At 38.3% G+C, this 22,530-nt stretch overlaps 2 protein-coding genes across 6 annotated transcripts in view; one reads left to right on the forward strand and one right to left on the reverse strand.

Annotated features, from left to right (window-relative positions):
- TRIM37 (tripartite motif containing 37) overlaps nucleotides 1-1,383 on the forward strand; it is a 121,162-nt gene extending 119,779 nt beyond the window's left edge. For all 4 annotated transcript variants that reach the window (XM_057535974.1, XM_057535976.1, XM_057535973.1 and 1 more), the window contains one exon: nucleotides 1,058-1,383. In XM_057535974.1, the coding sequence (XP_057391957.1) occupies nucleotides 1,058-1,140 (83 nt within the window). In that variant the 3' untranslated portion in view covers nucleotides 1,141-1,383. The remainder of the gene's footprint in view (nucleotides 1-1,057) is intronic.
- Nucleotides 1,384-16,058: 14,675 nt separating this feature from the next.
- Nucleotides 16,059-22,530, reverse strand: part of PPM1E (protein phosphatase, Mg2+/Mn2+ dependent 1E) — a 208,234-nt gene continuing 201,762 nt past the window's right edge. For both annotated transcript variants that reach the window (XM_057536547.1, XM_057536546.1), the window contains one exon: nucleotides 16,059-21,281. In XM_057536547.1, coding sequence (XP_057392530.1) covers nucleotides 20,221-21,281 — 1,061 coding nt within the window. In that variant the 3' untranslated portion in view covers nucleotides 16,059-20,220. The remainder of the gene's footprint in view (nucleotides 21,282-22,530) is intronic.

Genomic DNA, 22,530 nt, shown 5'->3' on the forward strand with positions numbered 1-22,530 from the left:
CAGCCTATGACCTGAGAATGGAAAAAGAAAACAAGCCAAACAAAAAAGAATTTTCAACGGAGACCATTTGTGGCCTGCAGTGCCTAAATATTTACTGTCTGCTCCTTTATAGAAAATGTTGCCAGTCCCTGGGGAGGTTTCAGATTTTTTTTTTTTTCTTTTCAGAGATATCTGTAGCCTAGCTAATAAGGTAGCTTTTTTAAAGATAACTCTTTCTGACTTCTTAGAAATGCATGCTGATTATGGAATCATTGATTTTATTACCACTTCCTCCTAAAAAAGTCTTAGGAAAAAACTCACTGAGAGAAACCCATTGTTAGTAGTTTTGTTTTGTTTTATTTTAGGTGTACAGCATAATGATCTGATATATGTATACATTGCAAAATGATCACCACAATAAGTTTAACATCCATCACCCATTGTTAATATTTTATCCAGAGACCTTAATGGTCAATCTGAGCATTCCTCTATAAGAGTTCCTGGAATAACAACATTGTCAGGCTTATGTTAATTGTCAGCTTTATATTTTACATATTTCCCTGATATTCTAGTGTCTTTTTTAGTACAGATTCAGTCATTTGATGATTTTTTAAGTATTACAGTACTCTTAGCAATATTCTCTGTTTATAAAAGAAGCAGCCAAATTTCAGGCAAGTTATTTTGAGTGCTGATGAGTTTTTGTAGTGATATTTGCATGTGCAGTTTAATTGGCTTTGAAACACATTTTATATTTACGAAATCAGTCTTTAGAGTGTACATCGTCATCGTTTCCTATTCCCTTCTTTAACTGCTCCCATAGTGTCCCAAGGACGACAAAGTCAGGCAGTGCCTTTCATCTTCTAATTGTGGGCGTCTATTACACATTTTGTTTTTTTCTCCTTTATTTTCCCTTTGAGTTTGCTTACACTTGACTCAGATCAAAAATTCTCTAAAAATAGAGATTTGTTCACAACCCAGCACATCTTTATCACTTAAATAACACTTGGTAAGATCGTTTAGAGATAAGGAAAAGAAAATACTGGTCTTTTAAAAATGTTAACCTTTTTTTTTCTCCTAGATACACATTCCAGTTTTCCTGATGGTGAACAAATAGGCCCTGAAGATCTCAGCTTCAATACTGATGAAAACAGTGGAAGGTAATTTTCAAATCAAGAAAACTGACTTGCAAGCTACCTTGACCCTGAATTTTGCTGTAGTTGGTGCTCAAATTTATCAACAGTCAGATAATCAGATTTGGTCTTATTTTTTTCATCATCTCTACTTGAAATAGTAATTCTGAAACTTTAGAAAGTAGCACAATTCTAGTGTAAGACATTAGTACACAGGAAAAAGTTGTGTGGGAAGAACTCTGTGTAATGTAATGAAATAACAGTGTAGCCTCAATTAATTTAGTAAATAGTATATTCATAAAAGGCAGTTTGTCTACTATAACAGAAGGGCAATTAACTGCCAGGAAACGTACCTGGAGACAGTGCACGCACTCAGTAACCTGCTCAGCATCGGTGCTCTTCTGTCTTGGCTAGACACTCAGTTGCGTTTAAATGACCACCTTTATATTTTGGGTTTTAATTATAGTTTATAGTTTCACTAGTGCCTGTAGATTAGTGAGCAGAAATATTACTAATGTGTAGATTCTTCCCTGTAGACACTTTATGTGAATAACTGAAGTAACACTAGACTGAATCTCCTCTTTGGAATATGTTGACTGACTGAGGTTAATTTATTTATCTTTTCTTGTTTGTTCAAGTGCAGGCACACTGATTAATGACACCTAAGCTTTCTTTTGTGTGACTTTTACAAATGTAATTTTAAATGAATTAAGTTAATATGGATTGGTTATGTTCCTGGTCGTATGAACACATGTAAGAACATTTAAAATTATTTCATTTTTTCTGCTTCTTACTAAACAATTATAATGTAACGAGTATTTTAAAACCCTGTTTTCTCCTTTATTTTCATTAGTTGGACGTTGATTTCAGTGTCAATACATTTAAAGATTCCTACATATTGTACTGTGGCTTACATGAAACTGTGGTATAAAGTTTACTTTCATACTCAGAATTAGTCCAAAATAATTGCCAAACTTTATCATTGTGCTCTTGCATTTGTTTTTGAGCTGCTATACTATTTGTGAAAATTACACTGAAAGTTGACTAAGAGACTGTTGAAAAAGCATGAATATATACACGTGAGAGGCACATCTCATCTGCTTATTTTTTACTTAATGAATATTGTTCCCTTTTCCATGTCTAGTGTCTTGCCGAATGCTGTGATTCATGGTTTGCTTTTGTTCAAAACAGTTTGCACTTTTTGTTAATAAAATGATGCTGAGAAAATGTTATGCCTCTGCTATTTATTAAAAGTGGAGCAGGAAGCCCCCGTTTTTCCTATTCCTGTTGCCTGTGTATAATAGAGGCTGTTGAGCTGTAAGTAGATGCATTGGGAAGTTAGAAGACTTATTTATAATCTCCATAATGTGTATGGTTACTTTTTCTCCTTAAATTAGTTGGAAATATTTAAGTAGTATAATCATATGAGAAGTTAAAATTTAGCATTTGCTTACTACCATGATAGCATTGGCGTGCTGTCGTATAGTTATTAGGTAGCTTATTGTGCAATGCTCTGAAACATTACTAATAAGTTCTTCACATTTCATTTTCTATTAGCTGGAAATGTATTTATGTTCATTACATTTTGATGAGATCATATTCTAAATCAAACTTATTTCTGTGCTACATTGTAATGGGTAAAACTATAATGTAAGAATTTTGCACCTTTAGTGCTGAGAACAAATCATTGTAAGAATTGATTTTGTAGAGGTTTTTTTTTTTTTTAATTGAGGCTTACAGAATTCATAAAGACAAGTGTGACTGACTCTGCTTTGGAACTCTCACTATTGCATAACTGTTTCTTGACCTGTATATGATACAGAACTGAGTGCTTTCCAGTGTACCTTTATAACTTATTTTCAAAATATGGAAAACCACTTGTGGTTAAGAACTAAGAGAAGCCGGAGAATAGACTGTTCATTTGGGGAAATTTACTTGTAAGAGCTTTTAGCACAAGTGATTTAATCATGAGATTCTCTTGGGTCATTAATCTATACAATAACTTTTTTTTTTTGAATTTTTGAATTTTATTTTATTTGTTTTTTTATACAGCAGGTTATTAGTCATCCACTTCATACACATCAGTATATACATGTCAATCGCAATCTCCCAATTCATCACACCACCACCACCACCACCACCCCCGCCGCTTTCCCCCCCTTGGTGTCTGTACATTTGTTCTCTGCATCTGTCTCAATTTCTGCCCTGCAAACCGGTTCATCTGTACCATTTTTCTAGGTTCCACATATATGTGTTAATATACGATATTTGTTTTTCTAACTGACTTCACTCTGTATGACAGTCTCTAGATCCATCCATGTCTGTACAAATGACCCAATTCCGTGCCTTTTTGTGGCTGAGTAATATTCCATTGTATATTTGTACCACATCGTCTTTATCCATTCATCTGTCGATGGGCATTTAGGTTGCTTCCATGACCTGGCTATTGTAAATAGTGCTGCAGTGAACATTGGGGTGCATGTGTCTTTTGAATTATGGTTTTCTCTGGGTATATGCCCAGTAGTGGGATTGCTGTGTCATACGGTAATTCTATTTTTAGTTTTTTAAGGAACCTCCATACTGTTCTCTATAGTGGCTGTATCAATTTACATTCCCACCAACAGTGCAAGAGGGTTCCCTTTTCTCCACACCCTCTCCAGCATTTGTTGTTTGTCGATTTTCTCATGATGCCCATTCTAACTGGTGTGAGGTGATACCTCATTGTAGTTTTGATTTGCATTTCTCTAATAATTAGTGATGTTGAGCAGCTTTTCATGTGCTTCTTGGCCATCTGTATGTCTTCTTTGGAGAAATGTCTATTTAGGTCTTCTGCCCATTTTTGGATTGGGTTGTTTGTTTTTTTGATATTGAGCTGCATGAGCTGCTTGTAAATTTTGGAGATTAATCCTTTGTCAGTTGCTTCATTTGCAAATACTTTCTCCCATTCTGAGGGTTGTCTTTTTGTCTTGTTTATGGTTTCTTTTGCTGTGCAAAAGCTTTGAAGTTTCATTAGGTCCCATTTGTTTATTTTTGTTTTTATTTCCATTACTCTAGGCGGTGGATCAAAAAAGATCTTGCTGTGATTTATGTCAAAGAGTGTTCTTCCTATGTTTTCCTCTAAGAGTTTTATAGTGTCTGGTCTTACATTTAGGTCTCTAATCCATTTTGAGTTTATTTTTGTATATGGTGTTAGGGAGTGTTCTAATACATGTAGCTGTCCAGTTTTCCCAGCACCACTTATTGAAGAGACTGTCTTTTTTCCATTGTATATCCTTGCCTCCTTTGTCATAGATTAGTTGACCATAGGTGCATGGGTTTATCTCTGGGCTTTCTATCTTGTTCCATTGATCTATGTTTCTGTTTTTGTGCCAGTACCGTATTGTCTTGATTACTGTAGCTTGGTAGTATAGTCTGAAGTCAAGGAGCCTGATTCCTCCAGCTCCGTTTTTTTCCCTCAAGACTGCTTTGGCTATTCGGGGTCTTTTGTGTCTCCATACAAATTTTAAGATTTTTTGTTCTAGCTCCGTAAAAAATGCCATTGGTAATTTGATAGGGATTGCATTGAATCTGTAGATTGCTTTGGGTAGTATAGTCATTTTCGCAATATTGATTCTTCCAATCCAAGAACATGGTATATCTCTCCATCTGTTGGTATCATCTTTAATTTCTTTCTTCAGTGTCTTATAGTTTCCTGCATACAGGTCTTTGTCTCCCTAGGTAGGTTTATTCCTAGGTATTTTATTCTTTTTGTTGCAGTGGTAAATGGGAGTGTCTCCTTAATTTTTCTTTCAGATTTTTCATCATTAGTGTATAGGAATGCAAGAGATTTCTGTGCATTAATTTTGTATCCTGCAACTTTACCAAATTCATTGATTAGTTCTAGTAGTTTTCTGGTGGCATCTTTAGGATTCTCTCTATATATAGTATCATGTCATCTGCAAACAGTGACAATTTTACTTCTTCTTTTCCAATTTGTATTCCCTTTATTTCTTTTTCTTCTCTGATTGCCATGGCTAGGACTTCCAAAACTATGTTGAATAATAGTGGTGAGAGTGGACCTCCTTGTCTTGTTCCTGATCTTAGAGGAAATGCTTTCAGTTTTTCACCATTGAGAATGATGCTTGATGTGGGTTTGTTGTATATGGTCTTTATTATGTTGAGGTAGGTTCCCTCTATGCCCACTTTCTGGAGAGTTTTTAATCATAAATGCGTGTTGAATTTTGTCAAAAGCTTTTTCTGCATCTGTTGAGATGATCATATGGTTTTTCTTCAATTTGTTAATATGTTGCATCACATTGATTGATTTACGTATATTGAAGAATCCTTGCATCCCTGGGATAAATCCCACTTGATCATGGTGTATGATCCTTTTAATGTGTTGTTGGATTCTGCTTGCTAGTGTTTAGTTGAGGATTTTTGCATCTATATTCGTCAGTGATATTGGTCTGTAATTTTCTTTTTTTGTAGTATCTTTGTCTGCTTTTGGTATCACGGTGATGGTGGCCTCATAGAATGAGTTTGGGAGTGTTCCTTCCTCTGCAATTTTTTGGAAGAGTTTGAGAAGGATGGGTGTTAGCTCTTCTCTAAATGTTTGATAGAATTCACCAGTGAAGCCATCTGTTCCTGGACTTTTGTTTGTTGGAAGATTTTTAATCACAGTTTCAGTTTCATTACTTGTGATTGGTCTGTTCATATTTTCTGTTTCTTCCTGGTTCAGTCTTGGAAGGTTATACCTTTCTAAGAATTTGTTCATTTCTTCCAGGTTGTCCATTTTATTGGCATAGAGTTGCTTGTAGTTGTCTCTTAGGATGCTTTGTATTTCTGCGGTGTCTGTTGTAACTTCTCCTTTTTCAGTTCTAACTTTATTGATTTGAGTCCTCTCCCTCTTTTTCTTGATGAGTCTGGCTAATGGTTTATCAATTTTGTTTATCTTCTCAAAGAACCAGCTTTTAGTTTTATTGATCTTTGCTATTGTTTTCTTTGTTTCTATTTCATTTATTTCCGCTCTGATCTTTATGATTTCTTTCCTTCTGCTAACTTTGGGTTTTGTTTGTTCTTCTTTCTCTAGTTCCTTTAGGTGTAAGGTTAGATTGTTTATTTGAGATTTTTCTTGTTTCTTGAGGTAGGCTTGTATAGCTATAAACTTCCCTCTTAGAACTGCTTTTGCTGCATCCCATAGGTTTTGGATCGTCGTGTTTTCATTGTCATTTGTCTCTGGGTATTTTTTGATTTCCTCTTTGATTTCTTCAGTGATCTCTTGGTTGCTTAGTAACGTATTGTTTAGCCTCCATGTGTTTGTGTTTTTTACGTTTTTTCCCCTGTAATTGATTTCTAATCTCATAGCATTGTGATCAGAAAAGATGCTTGATATGATTTCAGTTTTCTTAAATTTACTGAGGCTTGATTTGTGACCCAAGATGTGATCTATCCTGGAGAATGTTCTGTGCGCACTTGAGAAGAAAGTGTAATCTGCTGTTTTTGGATGGAATTTGCTATAAATATCAATTAACTCTATCTGGTCTATTGTGTCATTTAACACATGTCTTTCCTTATTAATTTTCTGCTTGGATGATCTGTCCATTGGTGTAAGTGAGGTGTTAAAGTCCCCCCTATTCTTGTGTTACTGTCGATTTCCTCTTTTATGGCTGTTAGCAGTTGCCTTATGTATTGAGGTGCTCCTTTGTTGGGTGCGTATATATTTATAATTGTTATATCATCTTCTTGGATTGATCCCTTGATCATTATGTGGTGTCCTTCCTTGTCTCTTGTAACATTCTTTATTTTAAAGTCTATTTTATCTGATATGAGTGTTGCTACTCCAGCTTTCTTTTGACTTCCATTTGCATGGAATATCTTTTTCCATCCCCTCACTTTCAGTCTGTATGTGTCCCCTCACTTTCAGTCTGTATGTGTCCCTAGGTCTGAAGTGGGTCTCTTGTAGACAGCACATATATAGGTCTTGTTTTTGTATCCATTCAGCAAGCCTATGTCTTTTGGTTGGAGCATTTAATCCATTCACGTTTAAGGTAATAATCGATATGTATGTTCCTATGACCATTTTCTTAATTGTTTTGGGTTTGTTTTTGTAGGTCCTTTTCTTCTCTTGTGTTTCCCACTTAGAGAAGTTCCTTTAGCATTTGTTGCAGAGCTGGTTTGGTGGTGCTGAATTCTCTTAGCTTTTGGTTGTCTGTAAAGCTTTTGATTTCTCCATCAAATCTAAATGAGATCCTTGCCGGGTAGAGTAATCTTGGTTTGTAGGTTCTTCCCTTTCATCACTTTAAGTATATCATGCCACTCCCTTCTGGCTTGTAGAGTTTCTGCTGAGAAATCAGCTGTTAACCTTATGGGAGTTCCCTTGTATGTTATTTGTCGTTTTTCCCTTGCTGCTTTCATTAATTTTTCTTTGTCTTTAATTTTTGCCAATTTGATTACTATGTGTCTTGGTGTGTTTCCACTTGGGTTTATCCTGTATGGGACTCTCTGCACTTCCTGGACTTGGGTGGCTATTTCCTTTCCCATGTTAGGGAAGTTTTCGACTACTATCTCTTCAAATATTTTCTCGGGTCCTTTCTCTCTCTCTCTCTCCTTCTGGGACCCCTATAATGCGAATGTTTTTGCGTTTAATGTTGTCCCAGAGGTCTCTTAGGCTGTCTTCATTTCTTTTCATTCTTGTTTCTTTATTCTGTTCCGTGGCAGTGAATTCCACCATTCTGTCTTCCAGGTCACTTATCCGTTCTTCTGCCTCAGTTATTCTGCTATTGATTCCTTCTAGTGTGTTTTTCATTTCAGTTATTGTATTGTTCATCTCTGTTTGTTTGTTCTTTAATTCTTCTAGGTCTTTGTTAAACATTTCTTGCATCTTCTCAATCTTTGCCTCCATTCTTTTTCCAAGGTCCTGGATCATCTTCACTATCATTATTCTGAATTCTTTTTCTGGAAGGTTGCCTATCTCCACTTCATTTAGTTGTTTTTCTGGGGTTTTATCTTGTTCCTTCATCTGGTACCTAGCCCTCTGCCTTTTCATTTTGTCTATCTGTCTGTGAATGTGGTTTTCCTTCCACAGGCTGCAGGATTGTAGTTCCTCTTGTTTCTGCTGTCTGCCCTGTGGTGGATGAGGCTATCTAAGAGGTTTGTGCAAGTTTCCTGATGGGAGGGACTGGTGGTGGGTAGAGCTGGCTGTTGCTCTGGTGGGCTGAGCTCAGTAAAACTTTAATCCGCTTGTCTGCTGATGGGTGGGGCTCGTCCCCTCCCTGTTGGTTGTTTGACCTGAGGCGACGCAACACTGTAGCCTACCTGGGCTCTTTGGTGGGGCTAATGGCGGACTCCGGGAGGGCTCACGCCAAGGAGTACTTCCCAGAACTTCTGCTGCCAGTGTCCTTGTCCTCACGGTGAGACAGAGCCACCCTCCGCCTCTGCAGGAGACCCTCCAACACTAGCAGGTATGTCTGGTTCAGTCCCCCCTGGGGTCACTGTTCCTTCCCCTGGTCTCGATGCGCACACTACTTTGTTTGTGCCCTCCAAGAATGGAGTCTCTGTTTCCCCCAGTCCTGTCAAAGTCCTGCAATCAAATCCCTCTAACCTTCAAAGTCTGATTCTCTAGGAATCTCTCCTCCCGTTGCCGGACCCCCAGGTTCGGAAGCCTGACATGGGGCTCAGAACCTTCACTCCAGTGGGTGGACTTCTGTGGTTTAAGTGTTCTCCAGTTTGTGAGTCACCCACCCAGCAGTTATGGGATTTGATTTTATTGTGATTGCGCCCCTCCTACCGTCTCATTGTGGCTTCTCCTTTGTCTTTGGATGTGGGGTATCTTTTTTGGTGAGTTCCAGTGTCTTCCTGTCAATGATTGTTCAGCAGTTAGTTGTGATTCTGGTGTTCTCGCAAGAGGGAGTGAGAGCACATCCTTCTACTCCGCCATCTTGAACAATCTCCTACAGTAGCATTTTGAGGTGTCCTTCTGTCCTTTATTTGGGGGGAAGTATCCGTTTTGTTTTTTGTTTTTAAATTGTAAATGTTCTTAACCTTTACTCTTATTTTTTTTTTTTTTTTTTTTAAGGATTTTCTTTTTTTTTTATTTATTTATTTATTTATTTATTATTTTTGTCTGTATTGGGTCTTCGGTTCGTGCGAGGGCTTTCTCCAGTTGCGGCAAGCGGGGGCCACTCTTCATCGCGGTGCGGGGACCGCTCTTCATCGCGGTGCGCGGGCCTTTCTCTATCGCGGCCCCTCCCGTTGCGGGGCACAGGCTCCAGACGCACAGGCTCAGCAATTGTGGCTCACGGGCCCAGCTGCTCCGTGGCATGTGGGATCCTCCCAGACCAGGGCTCGAACCCGTGTCCCCTGCATTAGCAGGCAGATTCTCAACCACTGCGCCACCAGGGAAGCCCTACTCTTATTTTTAATGACCTTGAGGTCTTTTTAGTCAGTGGATTCCCCATAATGGCATAGGGATATTTGAATCATAGTACATTTTGGATCTTGAGTATTTTTTTGGCTTTTCTTATGCTGTCAGGTTATGTATAAAAGCAATTAGGAGTGCTGCCCTTGTTTTAGATGAATTGAGAATTGGTTGAGACCCTTTTACATTGGTGGAATATGAGTTCACTGTGTCAGCAAGACTATTTTTGGTTGTTATAGCTATAGGAAATTTTGAAGGTATTTCTTTATGCTTGCACAAAAATTTTGTAGGGAAAATTATTTGAACTTAATTGGTATATTATCTTCTCATATATTTTAGAAACCCAAGCCATTTGTACCATATTCTGATTTCTGATTCCATATTAAGAATAAAGTCTATCTCTTGAAAAGCCAAAAAAGTAAGCTTCTAAAGAAATGATTCGTAACTGCCCTCCTGGCATAAAATTCTCTATTTTTATAATTAAAGTTGATAACAGGTTTCATGAAAAAAAACAAACTTGTAGGTAGCTAAAGGATGTACTCAAAAGCAGTTCTCCTATGATGAAGAAAATCATGTCCTGTCTGTTTTGTTGGGCTCCAGCTCACCTCAAGTATTGTTGTTTGTGAATTTAAAAATAGTAAGAAATATGCAGCATATACAAATTCACACAGTCCATTGAGGAAAACCTCTGGGGTTCAGTTAACAAGTATCTTCCTGGCATTCCCTCTAGGGGTAGACATCCACCTTGTTGTGTGAATCAGAACTTTATTCCTTTTTACTGCTGAATAGTATTTCACTGTATGGATGTATATGATTTATTCATTTACCATTGAAGGACATTTGGGTTATTTCTAGTTTAGGGTGATTATGAACCTTATAAACATTTGTGTGTAGATTTTTGTGTGAACATAAGTTGTCATTCTCTAGGGTAATGTTTGCCTTGGAGTGGGATTGCTGGGTATGTAATAAAGAATTTGGCCTTTGTCCCTGGTTCCTGGGACATAGCCTCTTAAGTCCTTGGAATTTCCTGAGCGATAGGAGTGTCTTTGTTACTTATGGTGGATCCTGATAGCTTAGTTAATGAGATGACTCAGGATAAGGACTGGCCGTGCCAGAAAGACTAACCATGTGATTAGAGGATTGGGCCACTGAGTCACATGTTATCAGCCTGAATAGTTTAGACTCATTGCCAGTGAGTCAGTCATGCTTATGTAATGAAACCCCAGTAAAAACTCTGGACATTGAAGCTCAGCTGAGCTTCCCTGGTTGGCAGTACTCTGTCATAAATTGATGTTTTGGGAGGGTAACATGCTCTGATCACAAGGAAGCTTCACACTGGGACCCTCCTCTACCTCACCCTATGTGTCTCTCCTTTTGCCAGGTTCTGATTGGTATCCTTTTGCTATAATAAAACTGGAATTGTAAGTATTTTCCTGAGTTTTGTGAGTTGTTCTAGTGAATAATCACACCTGGGGGGGGTTGGTGGGGGAACCCCAAACTTGCAGCTGGTATCTGAAGTGAGAGCAGTCTTGTGGAGGACTTTGCCTTTAACCTGTGAAGTTTAGCCTAACTCCAGGTAGTTGGTGTCAGAACTCATTGCACTGGGTCATGCGGTAGGTATATGCTTAACTTTATAAGAAACTGCCATACTTCCAGAAGGCACTGCCATTGCATTCCCACCAGCAACATATGAGGGTTTCCAATTATGCATATGTTAGACTGATATTGTTCCATAGCTCTTATATGTTCTGTTCTGGATTTATTTTGCTTTTGTTTTTCATTCATTCTTTTTCTTGTGTTTCAGTTAAGGTAATTTTTATCGACTTATCTTTAAATTTACTGATTCTCTTCTCAGCAATGGTAGATCAACTGATCAGCCCATCAAAGGCATTCATCATCTTTGTTACAGTATTTTTCATTTCTGGTATTTCTATTTATTATAGTTTCTGTTTCTTTGCTGAAATCACCCACATGATCTTGCATGTTGCCCACCATTTCCACAACATATTAACCATAGTTATTTTAAATTCTGTAAGCTCCAAAATCCTTGTCATATCAGATTCTGGTTCTGATGGTTACTTCACTCTGTGTTTGGCTTTTTTGTTTTTGTTTGTTTATTTTTTTGGAGTTCAGGTTGTTTTTTTTTTTTTTTTAATTTTTATTATAGTTGATTTACAATGTTATGTTAGTTTCAGGTGTACAGCAAAGTGAATCAGTTATACATATACATATATTAACTCTTTTTAAGATTCTTTTCCTATATAGGTCATTACAGAGTATTGAGTAGAGTTCCCTGTGCTATACAGTAGGTCCTTAATTAGTTATCTATTTTATATATTGTAGTGTGTATATATCAATCCCAATCTCCCAATTTATCCCTCCCCGCCCCCTTCCCCACTGGTAACTAATTAAGGACCTACTGTATAGGTATTTACAAACATAAATTTGTTTTTTTATTTACAAACATAAATTTGTTTTTTACATCTGCAACTCTATTTCTGTTTTGTAAGTAAGTTCATTTGCACCATTTTTTTAGATTCCACATATAAGTGATATCATATGATATTTGTCTTTCTCTGACTTACTTCACTCAGTATGACAATCTCTAGGTCCATTCATGTTGCTACAAATGGCATTATTTTGTTCTTTTTTATGGCTAAATAATATTCCATTGTATATATGTACCACATCTTCTTTATCCACTCCTCTGTTGATGGACATTTAGATGGCTCCCATGTCTTGGCTATTGTAAATCGTGCTGCCGTGAACATTGGGGTGCATGTATCTTTTCGAATTATGGTTTTCTCCAGATATATGCCCAGGAATGGGATTGCTGGATCATATGGTAGCTCTATTTTTAGGTTTTTAAGAAACCTCCATACTGTTCTCCATAGTGGTTGTACCAGTTTACATTCCCACCAAGCTCAAATTTAATTGGCTCAAGTTACAAAGGTCCCCAAGGAGGGCCTGGGAGGGGAGGCCACCTGGAGAGAACCTGGGAGAGGCAGGTTCCCTGCCAGTACCCACCACCCCGGTTACTTCACTCTTTTTTTTTTTTTTTTTAATAGTTTTATTTATTTATTTATTTTTGGTTGCGTTGTGTCTTCGTTTCTGTGCGAGGGCTTTCTCTAGTTGCGGCGAGCGGGGGCCACTCTTCATCGCGGTGCGCGGGCCTCTCACTGTCGCAGCCTCTCTTGTTGCGGAGCACAGGCTCCAGACGCGCAGGCTCAGTAGTTGTGGCTCACGGGCCTAGTTGCTCCGCGGCATGTGGGATCTTCCCAAACCAGGGCTTGAACCCGTGTCCCCTGCATTGGCAGGCAGATTCTCAACCACTGTGCCACCAGGGAAGCCCTACTTCACTCTTAAGAATATATTTTTTCTTGTTTTCAGATGCATCTGTGTATTTTGTTGAAAACACATTTTGTGTAGGACAGTAGATTGATGAATGGGTTTTCTGCCTAAAAATGGGCAGGCCTTTCCTGCTGCTTAGACCTTTACTGCAGAATTTGAATTAATCTAGTTAGGAGTTGTGTTTGATTTGAGGTTCCTGGTTGCTGTGATTAACCTTAGTGGCTTCGAGTTCCTATAGCAATACATTGCATTCCTGATTGGGGATGGATTACCAGAGCAGTGTCTCTTCTGACCTTTAGTTTATTAGGGCTTCCCTTTGTACTGTGCCTCAGAAAGTTGTTAAGTCTCTGCATGCTGTTGTTGCTTTCCTGTCCTTCTCCCAGAAGTGTTCTGTTATTTGAAGCTTGACTGGAGGCAGGGGAGGGACTGACATTCTCGGATTAAGGGGAAGCTTTAGGCACTGTGTGTTTCAGTTTACTGTGTCTTGATTCACTTGCCCCTCCACAGCTAGTTGTAGGCCCGGTGATATTCCTGCCTCCCCCAGAGTAGGGTTTTTCTTCCCTGTTCCCTTTCATCAGCTGCAGTGACTTTTCACAGGTACCCTAAGGGTGGCAGCATTTGTGGCCCTTTTCCCCCATAGAATAACATTTATGTAGGAGAGATGGGAGAAAGGGTCTGATAGTTTCTTGACTCTCCCACATCCCACTGCTGTGTCTGCACCACAGTTGACCCTTAGGGCTGTTTCTAATCTTTTCTTTGAGCACCTGGTAGAGTTTGCAAGAGAGTGCAGACTCCACTAATTTCTGCAGCTCCCAGGACTTCCCACTGTCCTGCCAGCACCAGTTCATTACTAACTCATGCTAAACAGTTTTTTCCAGTGTCTGCTTATAGCTACCCTATGTAAACTAGTGCTGATGGCTCGTCTTTCCCGGCAGGTGCCTGCCCCTCTTTAGATTTGGGCCAGTTGCAACCTCATCTCTCTGATGGGTTTGAAAACAGTCATAATTTGAAGTTAATCTGGACTTTTTTTTTTTTTCTTTTGTAAGGGTGGAAGCAATATTCCCTTTAGCTCTACATTTCAGAATTGGAAGCTGGAAGTACTGTGGTTTTCAAAATATATATAATTATATTTTTTGAATTAAAAAGTGTAATTAATTTCACATTCACAATTCAGAAAGTAATGAGCCATTCTTAGTTTTCTATCCAAAAGAATTTTTTATTTTTCTTTTAATTATAAAGGTGATAAGATTATAGAAAATTTGGGAAGTACAAAACTGAAAGAGTCATGTGTGTGTTTGTGTTCCTTTTAGTCTTTTCATAGTGATATTTTTAGATTTCCCCTCATTTATCGCTAGTTCCCACATTAACCCATACATGGCTTCATAGTCTTTCGGAAGTTTCATAAAAGTTTTAAAATTCTGTCTAGGGAGGGTTAAGAGCAAATGGTGACATCCGTCATTGTATAGTTTGGGACATAAATTATATGGTCTGCTCTGTTTCTAAAAACCTTTTTCTCCACTTGGCACATTTATGTGTTTTTTCCTATTAGAGAGTCTTCTCTTCCATTCCTGCAGAACCTCTGCCCAGCCAGAGCCCTTGCCTGAGTCCTGCAGGGCAGTTAAGTCTGTCTCCTTATGTGCATTTAGGGAAGCCTACTCCATAGGCCTCCCTGCTATTCAGTTTCATTTGATCCCATAGCAACTCTTATTTGGCTTAATTGCCCACCCTGAATGCCCTCGCTCCAGGATCTCCCAGTGTAACAACTGGCAGGGACAACTTTTTCATCTTTGGTTAAATTCCAATTACTCATTTGAAAGATGGTTTCTCCAAATACATGTAATTCCTGACATATTTCACATTTATTTTTTCCCTAGTCCTAAAGCAGGATAAGAAAGATCAGAACCTGTGTGTGAGGGCCCCTGCTTGCACCGTGAAGCAGGGCACACCTCATCTGGAGGGTTCATGACTGGGGGTCTTAGACTCAGCATAAGAGGGATGCTAAGCTCAGCTGCTCAGGACGAGAGCACTTTTCTCCTGATCACCACTTAACAGTTTTGGGTCTGAGAGGAATTAGATTTGTTTGAAATATAAATTAAAAAGGCTCTTCTATGAGATTATTCCTTGGCCAAGCAGAAGTAGGTTTTCCTAAAGTGCAAAAGAAGAGTGTTCTTTACTAATTGCTGTTAAAATGACAGAGGACAAACTTGTAATGGAAAAAGGAAATGAACAATTAAACACCTTATTTCAGGCAATCATACTGGATAATTTGGTAATTTAGATAAATTTCTATTAAATTCAAATGAGTTCAGTATACTTAGTGGTTTGCTTAATATTTTGCTGTGTGCTACTGCTTCAGAAAGAGAGGTTCCTTTTGAACTAAGAATACTAATAGGGGATTTTTTTCAAGTATAAATAATACTTATCAAAGTATTGCTTTTCTTTCATTCCCTGCTTTAGCAAACTCTTGCAAATACATGATTCTTGCAGACCTTCACTTTGTTTTCTCAATTATTCTTTCTTTGGGTTCTATATAAAGTCATACTAAGTACTTGAATGAATTTAATGTAATTAGGAGTTTAAGGTTGTTGTAACTATGGTGGGGAGAGGAGTGTAAGAATGCAGTGTATTGATTAGGTTTACTTATTTTTCAGGTTTAATGCCATTCCCTTAGATGGAGATGTCTTGTTTTATCAGCTTTATTTGTCCCCCACATTGTCCTTTCTTTCTCTTTTTATCTCCTGTTACTCTTCCTAACAGACTTTCAGCCACAATTCACCTGATTATTTCCTTTCTTCCAGTTTGAAACAAAAAGGAGAAAGACTTAAGGGAGAGGGAAGAACTTGGGCTGGACGCAGAGTTTGAAGAATAAAGTAGTTGGGAGATTGGAGGAGTCAGCACTTAGCTGTTGGCAGGTCCTGTTCCTCATTCATCTATTTTAGGATAACCCCCTGCCCCCAACATTAAACTGATGGGGGAAACGTGTAAGATGAGATATATCTCTTCTGGTTTTTCTGGGGAGGGAATAACAGTTGTAGCAGCACTTAGCAAACTTTCTTTTTAAAATGTTCCCACTTTAAAGTTTAGAAAACTGCCACCTCAGGATTTTAATTTCAGTTCTGAGGGAATCAACCTAAATCCCAGCACTAAATAACCTTCCTTTGAATAAAAAGACAATTGCCTAGTGGTTTTAAGTTGCTGGGTTTTATTAAGATATTGGCAAAATGTGAACATACTTCTTACCTGAATGAACAGTTTTAATAAAATATGAAGGATCACTCATGATTACAACTGAACTCAAAAGTGAGCTGTAGAGAAGATTTATAAATTGATAAATTTGCTTGGTAAGAAATGATTCACTTCATTTGCTCCACTCCATAGAGAATTCTTTGCAGAGAAATGTCATGAACAAGAGAACAAAGCCTGTCTCTCACCAAAGAGCACCTAGAGTAAGAGGTAACACTGACGTGTCTGTACATTATTATCTCATGCATCAAAGTTTATCAGAGTATTTTCCTTTTCCAGAACAACTGCTGTGTCAGTCTGGAGCTCCCTATCTTATATTTTCTAATTAGTATAATATAAATAGTCTTTAAAACAGAAGATAAAATGCTGCTAGAGGAAGTAACAGTAATTATTTTTCAACACAGTACCATTTCTGGGAAATAGTCGTAACACTGGCAGTATCTTGTTTTGGAAAAAAGCATTTAAGCTATTCACGGGTCAGAACAGAAGAGTGGGTATTTGTCCTTTAACGTCATGTGATTTTAAAAGGTGAAAAGAAGCATGTTCTTTCTTTTTCTAATTTATGATCCAAAGAATAATTCTCCTAAATTATGGTATGACCAAAACTTTTATGGCATTGCTTCGGTGTGAATGATCACTGAGTGAACGAATTATGTTTAAACAAACATTAAAATAATAATAATTTAGATCACTTTCTTACAAAGCCTCAGCAAGCCTTTGATGGGGAAGGAAGTACTTGAACCACAGCAGTTTTATCTGTAAACACTTAACTTCTTTATGCATCATTTCATCTGCCCGTTGGATGTTGCGCTTCTTACTGGCACAGTGTTCCAACAAAGGAGTATGGTTGTCATGGTTGTCATGAAGATGCAGTGTGACACTATACCACCATGTTGACATTGTAGTACCACTATAAATGTGGTCAGAATCAGACTCAGTGTTGACATTGACATTGTTGACATTGTCCTTGGAAAAGGTGTTAACTTTCGAGGATCCTCCTAGTTAAATTAAATGCAACAGTAACTTTATATTAATTCAAGGACAATGGATGGCACTTTTAGGTAAAGAAAAGATATATACATGTATTTCCACCATCCTTTTCAGTACAGACCTAAATGGGATTAATAGCCCCAGTGTGTGGTGCTGTAATGTTGCTTAACCTCAGATATCCCTCAAAAGCACACATCCAGAAAGTGAACAAAGGAAACCTTTAAATTAGGGACTGATTCCCTTTGAAACTCACAGTGAATGTACAAGGAGTTTGTATTGACTTCAGTTAGTGACTTGAAGTCTGTTTCCCTAACCAGTACTGCACTTTCTTTTTTATATTTATTATTTCCTATTCTAACAAACAAAACCTTAGCAAGCAAACAAGTTGATGCAGATCATGTTAAACTGTAAAAGGGATACTGCCATCTTAAGGATTGAATGTAGAACTTCCACCATCACTAAATTACACAATGAATAAAAGTACAAAACACATAATTCACAGACTGTACCTCAGCATTAACGGTTAATATATATTATATACTTTTATATCTGTCTAATATTTTTACAATCACCAGATACACCATCATTAAATACAAGTTACAGAAATGTGTAGATACCATTAGTAAGAGGGGGGACTTATTGCTTACGTCAGCAAGCAGCAGATGAGGGCACAGGATTTGAACTGAAGGGAACTACTTTCTATCACCAGTGGCATTAAGATATAACACTGCATTTCACAAAGCACTGCTTTTTATCTAGTTTATAGAACCAAGAGCAGTACATATCAGACCAATAACCACTACTTTAATATGTATTATAGAATTTTAAAGGACTTACAAGTGGTACCTAACTATTCTATAAATATGCATGTCGTGAACAAATGAATAGTAGTTGCTATTTTTTACAATATTGGCTTATAACGTGACCACACTAGAACTACTTTGCTTTATTTTCTAGAGGGCTACTGGTATCAGAAATGGAGTTAACACTGCTTATGTAGTTACACCTACAAAATTCAGACCCTTAAAGATGTGGTCTCTTAGTCCCAATTTCATCCAACCATTTTTCCCCACTGAAAAAACCTGTCACTTGTACCTTATTTCCTTTCACCTTCTTTATTCTGATCAAAATCATTAGCAATAAACAACTATAGAAAAATCTTTAAAAATTTTTTAACTTAGCTTAGTGCTTTGGGCTATAATATATACCAGTGTTCTGCTGCCTGTTTTCTTGTTTCCTTAGATGATAATTTGATTTGAAACTGACACTGCACCTGATGGATTGTTAACAAGATCTAGGCTTCCAAAAATGACAGATGTGAGTGAGGTCCATGTATGGGGGTAAAGCATCAGGATGGTGAAAAGATTCTGGTACTACGGTTGGAGCCATGGGTGCTCCCTCCTTTTCAGCCATGTGTCACAAGACTTGAGAAGAAATGACTTCAAAATAAGGGAAAACAAATACTGAAAATCTCTACTTACATCCAAATTTTAAAAAGTAAAATCTGTAGATTATCAATCTGTTGCTAAAGTGAATCTGTTTTTATTTGTTTGATGTAGCTACACCGGCACCCCAAAATATGCTACAGTCCTCTGTGTTTTTAAGATCCAGGAATCTTAGTCCTCCATTTTGAGTCTGGGGAACATAAAGTAATTAGTATTAGTGTGTTAGTATTATGTTAAAACAGGATTGCTCAGTGCACGTGTCTCAGCAAGAGCATTTAGCACCTCCCAACAGGATGAGGGAGTGAGCCCTGCAGCAGGCAGCTCCTGCGCATTGGCGAGCTCCGTGCTCGACTGGGGGAGGGTAAAATGTCATGTGGAGACACTCATGATTCTCAAAGAATCAGGCTGCTTCACTGAATGAATCTGATTATTAGTTTATTTGCCGCCTCTAGTTGCAGATATGGTTCTGACCTGAAACTGCAGAAATGACAAAAAGCAGACAATTTCAGAATATCAAATGTAAATAAATATTGAAAAGAGAAACGTGTACTATTTGGTCTGAAGCTGCCGGACTCAAATTTACAACTAAACAGACCTCAGCTGCAGTAATCTGCAGTCTCCTTTGCACTTGGCCTCTGGGCTCACTTTAGGCAGTACTTTCAGCCTCTTCCACACCAATTATTTCATTCCCTTGGGGGAAACAATTTTAGAGAAGTTAAAACTAATATTTTTCATTCTCCAACACCACTTTTTATTTGATCGTAGTACATGCCTTTGCTGTCTGAACTTTTTTTTAAAAAAAAGCAGAAAAAAATAGAAATACTATTTGATTTTCTTTTAAAATGGCAACTTGATCCTAGTATATTTGTACCTGAAATCATCTCCATTAAAGAAGTTTTACTCCTGAGATGAAGGTACAGTGAAAAACACATTAGCCGTCATAGGTTAAAACCAATTGACAGCAGTCTTCTAAAAAATAATAATAATTCCGTCAAAAGCACCATAACAGGTTATGAAACTCCCAAATAGCTACAGCCCTAGGAAATACTTTTTAATTCAAACAATTTTCATTGTTGGTCTTCTACGTTACAGGAAAAAATTAGTGAATCTGTTTGACTATATACCACCTCACAAGTCTGAGAATATGACATTTTTACACTAGTTTTCTACTTTCATTGTTACCAGTTAAAACCCATGTGGCTTTTAGCCTTTTACCTACCAAAAAAAGGGGAGGGGCTTTCCCTCATAGTCCCCAGTCTTTTGAGGAACATTCCCCAACTAGATCTTATTCTGCATTAAGTTTTCCAGAGATATATTAGGCACATCAGAACAGATTTCACCTGCCGTGAGATTTCAACACTGTATCTCCTGACTGAAATAACCAACTCGCAAGCTTCCACTAGTGACGTGAACGGGTCATGGGGTGGGGGTGGTACGTAGGTACAGAGACACGTCACTGGGACCAGGTGTATAAATTTGCTAGTGAAACCGCCAGTACTTTTTTATTAGATTGAAAACACTGTAGTGAGTTTCCTAGAGATCTATTTACATTTAAGAGTTGAGCCATCCATGGCTCATCATAATGAAGCACACAATATTTCAGAAATGTCTACCTTGTTTCTACTCTGATAGTGATGCTTTTATTGGGGGAGAGCTAGCTAGCCTACTTTAAAGAGAAAGTTATTTATTATATTTTAAAGCTCCAGGGAAGAGCTGGGTATGGAATAGCATTACTCTTTTTAAGCTTACCCATCATGTTTTCACAGTACCCTTTCCAACTATTTTGTCTCCATGGCAGAGAACTTCTTAACATCCTATTTCTCTTCCCACTTCGAATAAGTGAGGACAGGCTAGTGCCTGTTTTGTGGGAAGGCTCTCGAGCAGAGAGAAAAGAATAAAACTTTGGATTAAACCTGAATCCGTGCCGCCTCTTTGAGTAGTGGTAGTGTAAACGAGACAATCTAGAAACTCTCTTTCCCAGGAATTTGAACTGTTCATTTTCCAACCTAGAACAAACAGGAGACAAGCTCTCCATTCTGCATATCTGCTGCCCTGCTGAACCCAAATTAAAAGAAGAGGGAAACTCTCCAGCACCACTCCGTTCAGGCAATGATGATTGAACTGATTTTTTCTCCATTATTAGCTCATTAATAAGATTTGCTTTCTTTGGTGCACCAGGACCAAACATCTCAACTGGTGGCAAAAACTGGGCACTGTGAGGTTTGCTTGCTTCTATTTGTGTGAGATCTAGGTAGCCTGGGTCTTCCAGCACGTTGATTTGGGACCCTGGGCTCAGGCTAGTTCTATCAGTGAATGAATCCACACGCCCATCATAGCCTAGATCGGCCGGTGCTGAGCACTGGTGCTGAGGCCAAGGGCGTTTGCACTCTCCATGATTCTCCTTATCATCCCCACCATCTTCTTGCCCTCCTTGAAAAGAGTTCTCTGTCCAATCTGATTCCTCACTAACATTTACAGCTTTGTTCATGTCCCTCAGGAACACCACAATGACAGTGATGTTATCACTTGACCCAGCATCACGAGCTGATGCCACTAATTTGTGGGCAACCATGCTGCTGTCTCCATTATTCTCCTTCAAGTGGTCAGAGACAACTTTCACTGCCTCATCAGGGTTCACGGTGTCATAGAAGCCATCACAGGCCAGAATGAGGTAGTCTTCAGTTCCGTCCAAAACAGTAGAGGCAGAATCTGCATCCCCACAGATATATGGCTTATGTTCAGCATCTCCTGTGGGAATCAGAAAATAGGTCAGATTTTGGTTTATCTTGCATGTAAAAACGTTTATGGCCAGCTCAAATGTCCTAAGCAGAGAAGGGTCCTCTGTTGAGGGAACAGTATCAGCAAAGATACAGAGGTAACTGTTAGGGAGTAATTTGTAGTTGAATATTGGGTGCTTGGAGGGGCAACAGACTGGAGACCTGGGGCCCAACTAAGCTAGGTTTCTGTCACCAGATTACGGAGATAATTGATCATCTACAGTGCATTTTGGAACTTTCAGATCCAGAGCACTTCCAGATCCCTTGCTTGTTTGTATTCGTTGTTTTCCTTTAGTACTTGAAGAGAGCCTTAGCAAACAGGTCCTTCGCCTGTTGGGTAACCAAATAACATTACTACAGGGGATACTCATTTACTTCTTTACATAAAAAACATGGAGTATTGAGCAGTAGTTCCTAGTTTAGGGTATCATAGTTCACTGGCAAACAGTAGTTTGAAAAAAATTTTTTTTACAAGATGCTTTATCATTCTTAAAGTGGTAGCATATAGCTTAGTGGTTAACGATGCAAGCCCTGGAGTCAGACTGCCCGCATCCGGATCTCAGCACTTGTTACTTACAAACCCTCTTCATTCCTGTCCATTTTATTGTACTAAAACTGAACTATCTGACTAGGGGAAGGTAAAATGAAGTTACGTATACTTACTTAAACGATGTGGCCATATTGTCACTGTTTCTGATATCTGTTATAGGTTCTCTCCTACCCAAGTAAAGTTCTCTCCAATATTTCACATCCCTGTTTAATCCTCAAATAGGCCCAAAAAGCTCAATGGGAACCCTATGGATAACTCTGCTAGAACCACTGTGGGCCACATACCCTATCCAGCAGGCTGCGTGACGGGATACCCTGAACAACAGATACTTACGTAATATTTAACTACCTGGGTTAGTTTATCTGCAAGGTAAGAAACTAGTCTTTTTCACAGACTAAGGTAGCCAGAACCATCTTCCTCAAGTACGGTTTTGATTTCGTCAACTTCACTGCTACACTGTGGCATCTCCCAATAGCCTGTTACAGCTAATTAACACCTCCAGCCACTGGGGAGTCAGTGTCCGCCACCAATCCACTTCACTAAATTTCGCCATTCCCTGCTCCACCTGACTGTATTATTATCATCATTATTTTCTGAATTCCAACTCTAAAAATAAATGTGATCTGAGTCATACTGTTCCCAAAAATCTTGTTTTAGTGCTTCAATTAAA

Source organism: Balaenoptera acutorostrata, chromosome 20 (genome assembly GCF_949987535.1).
Source record: "Balaenoptera acutorostrata chromosome 20, mBalAcu1.1, whole genome shotgun sequence".
NCBI lineage: Eukaryota > Metazoa > Chordata > Mammalia > Artiodactyla > Balaenopteridae > Balaenoptera > Balaenoptera acutorostrata.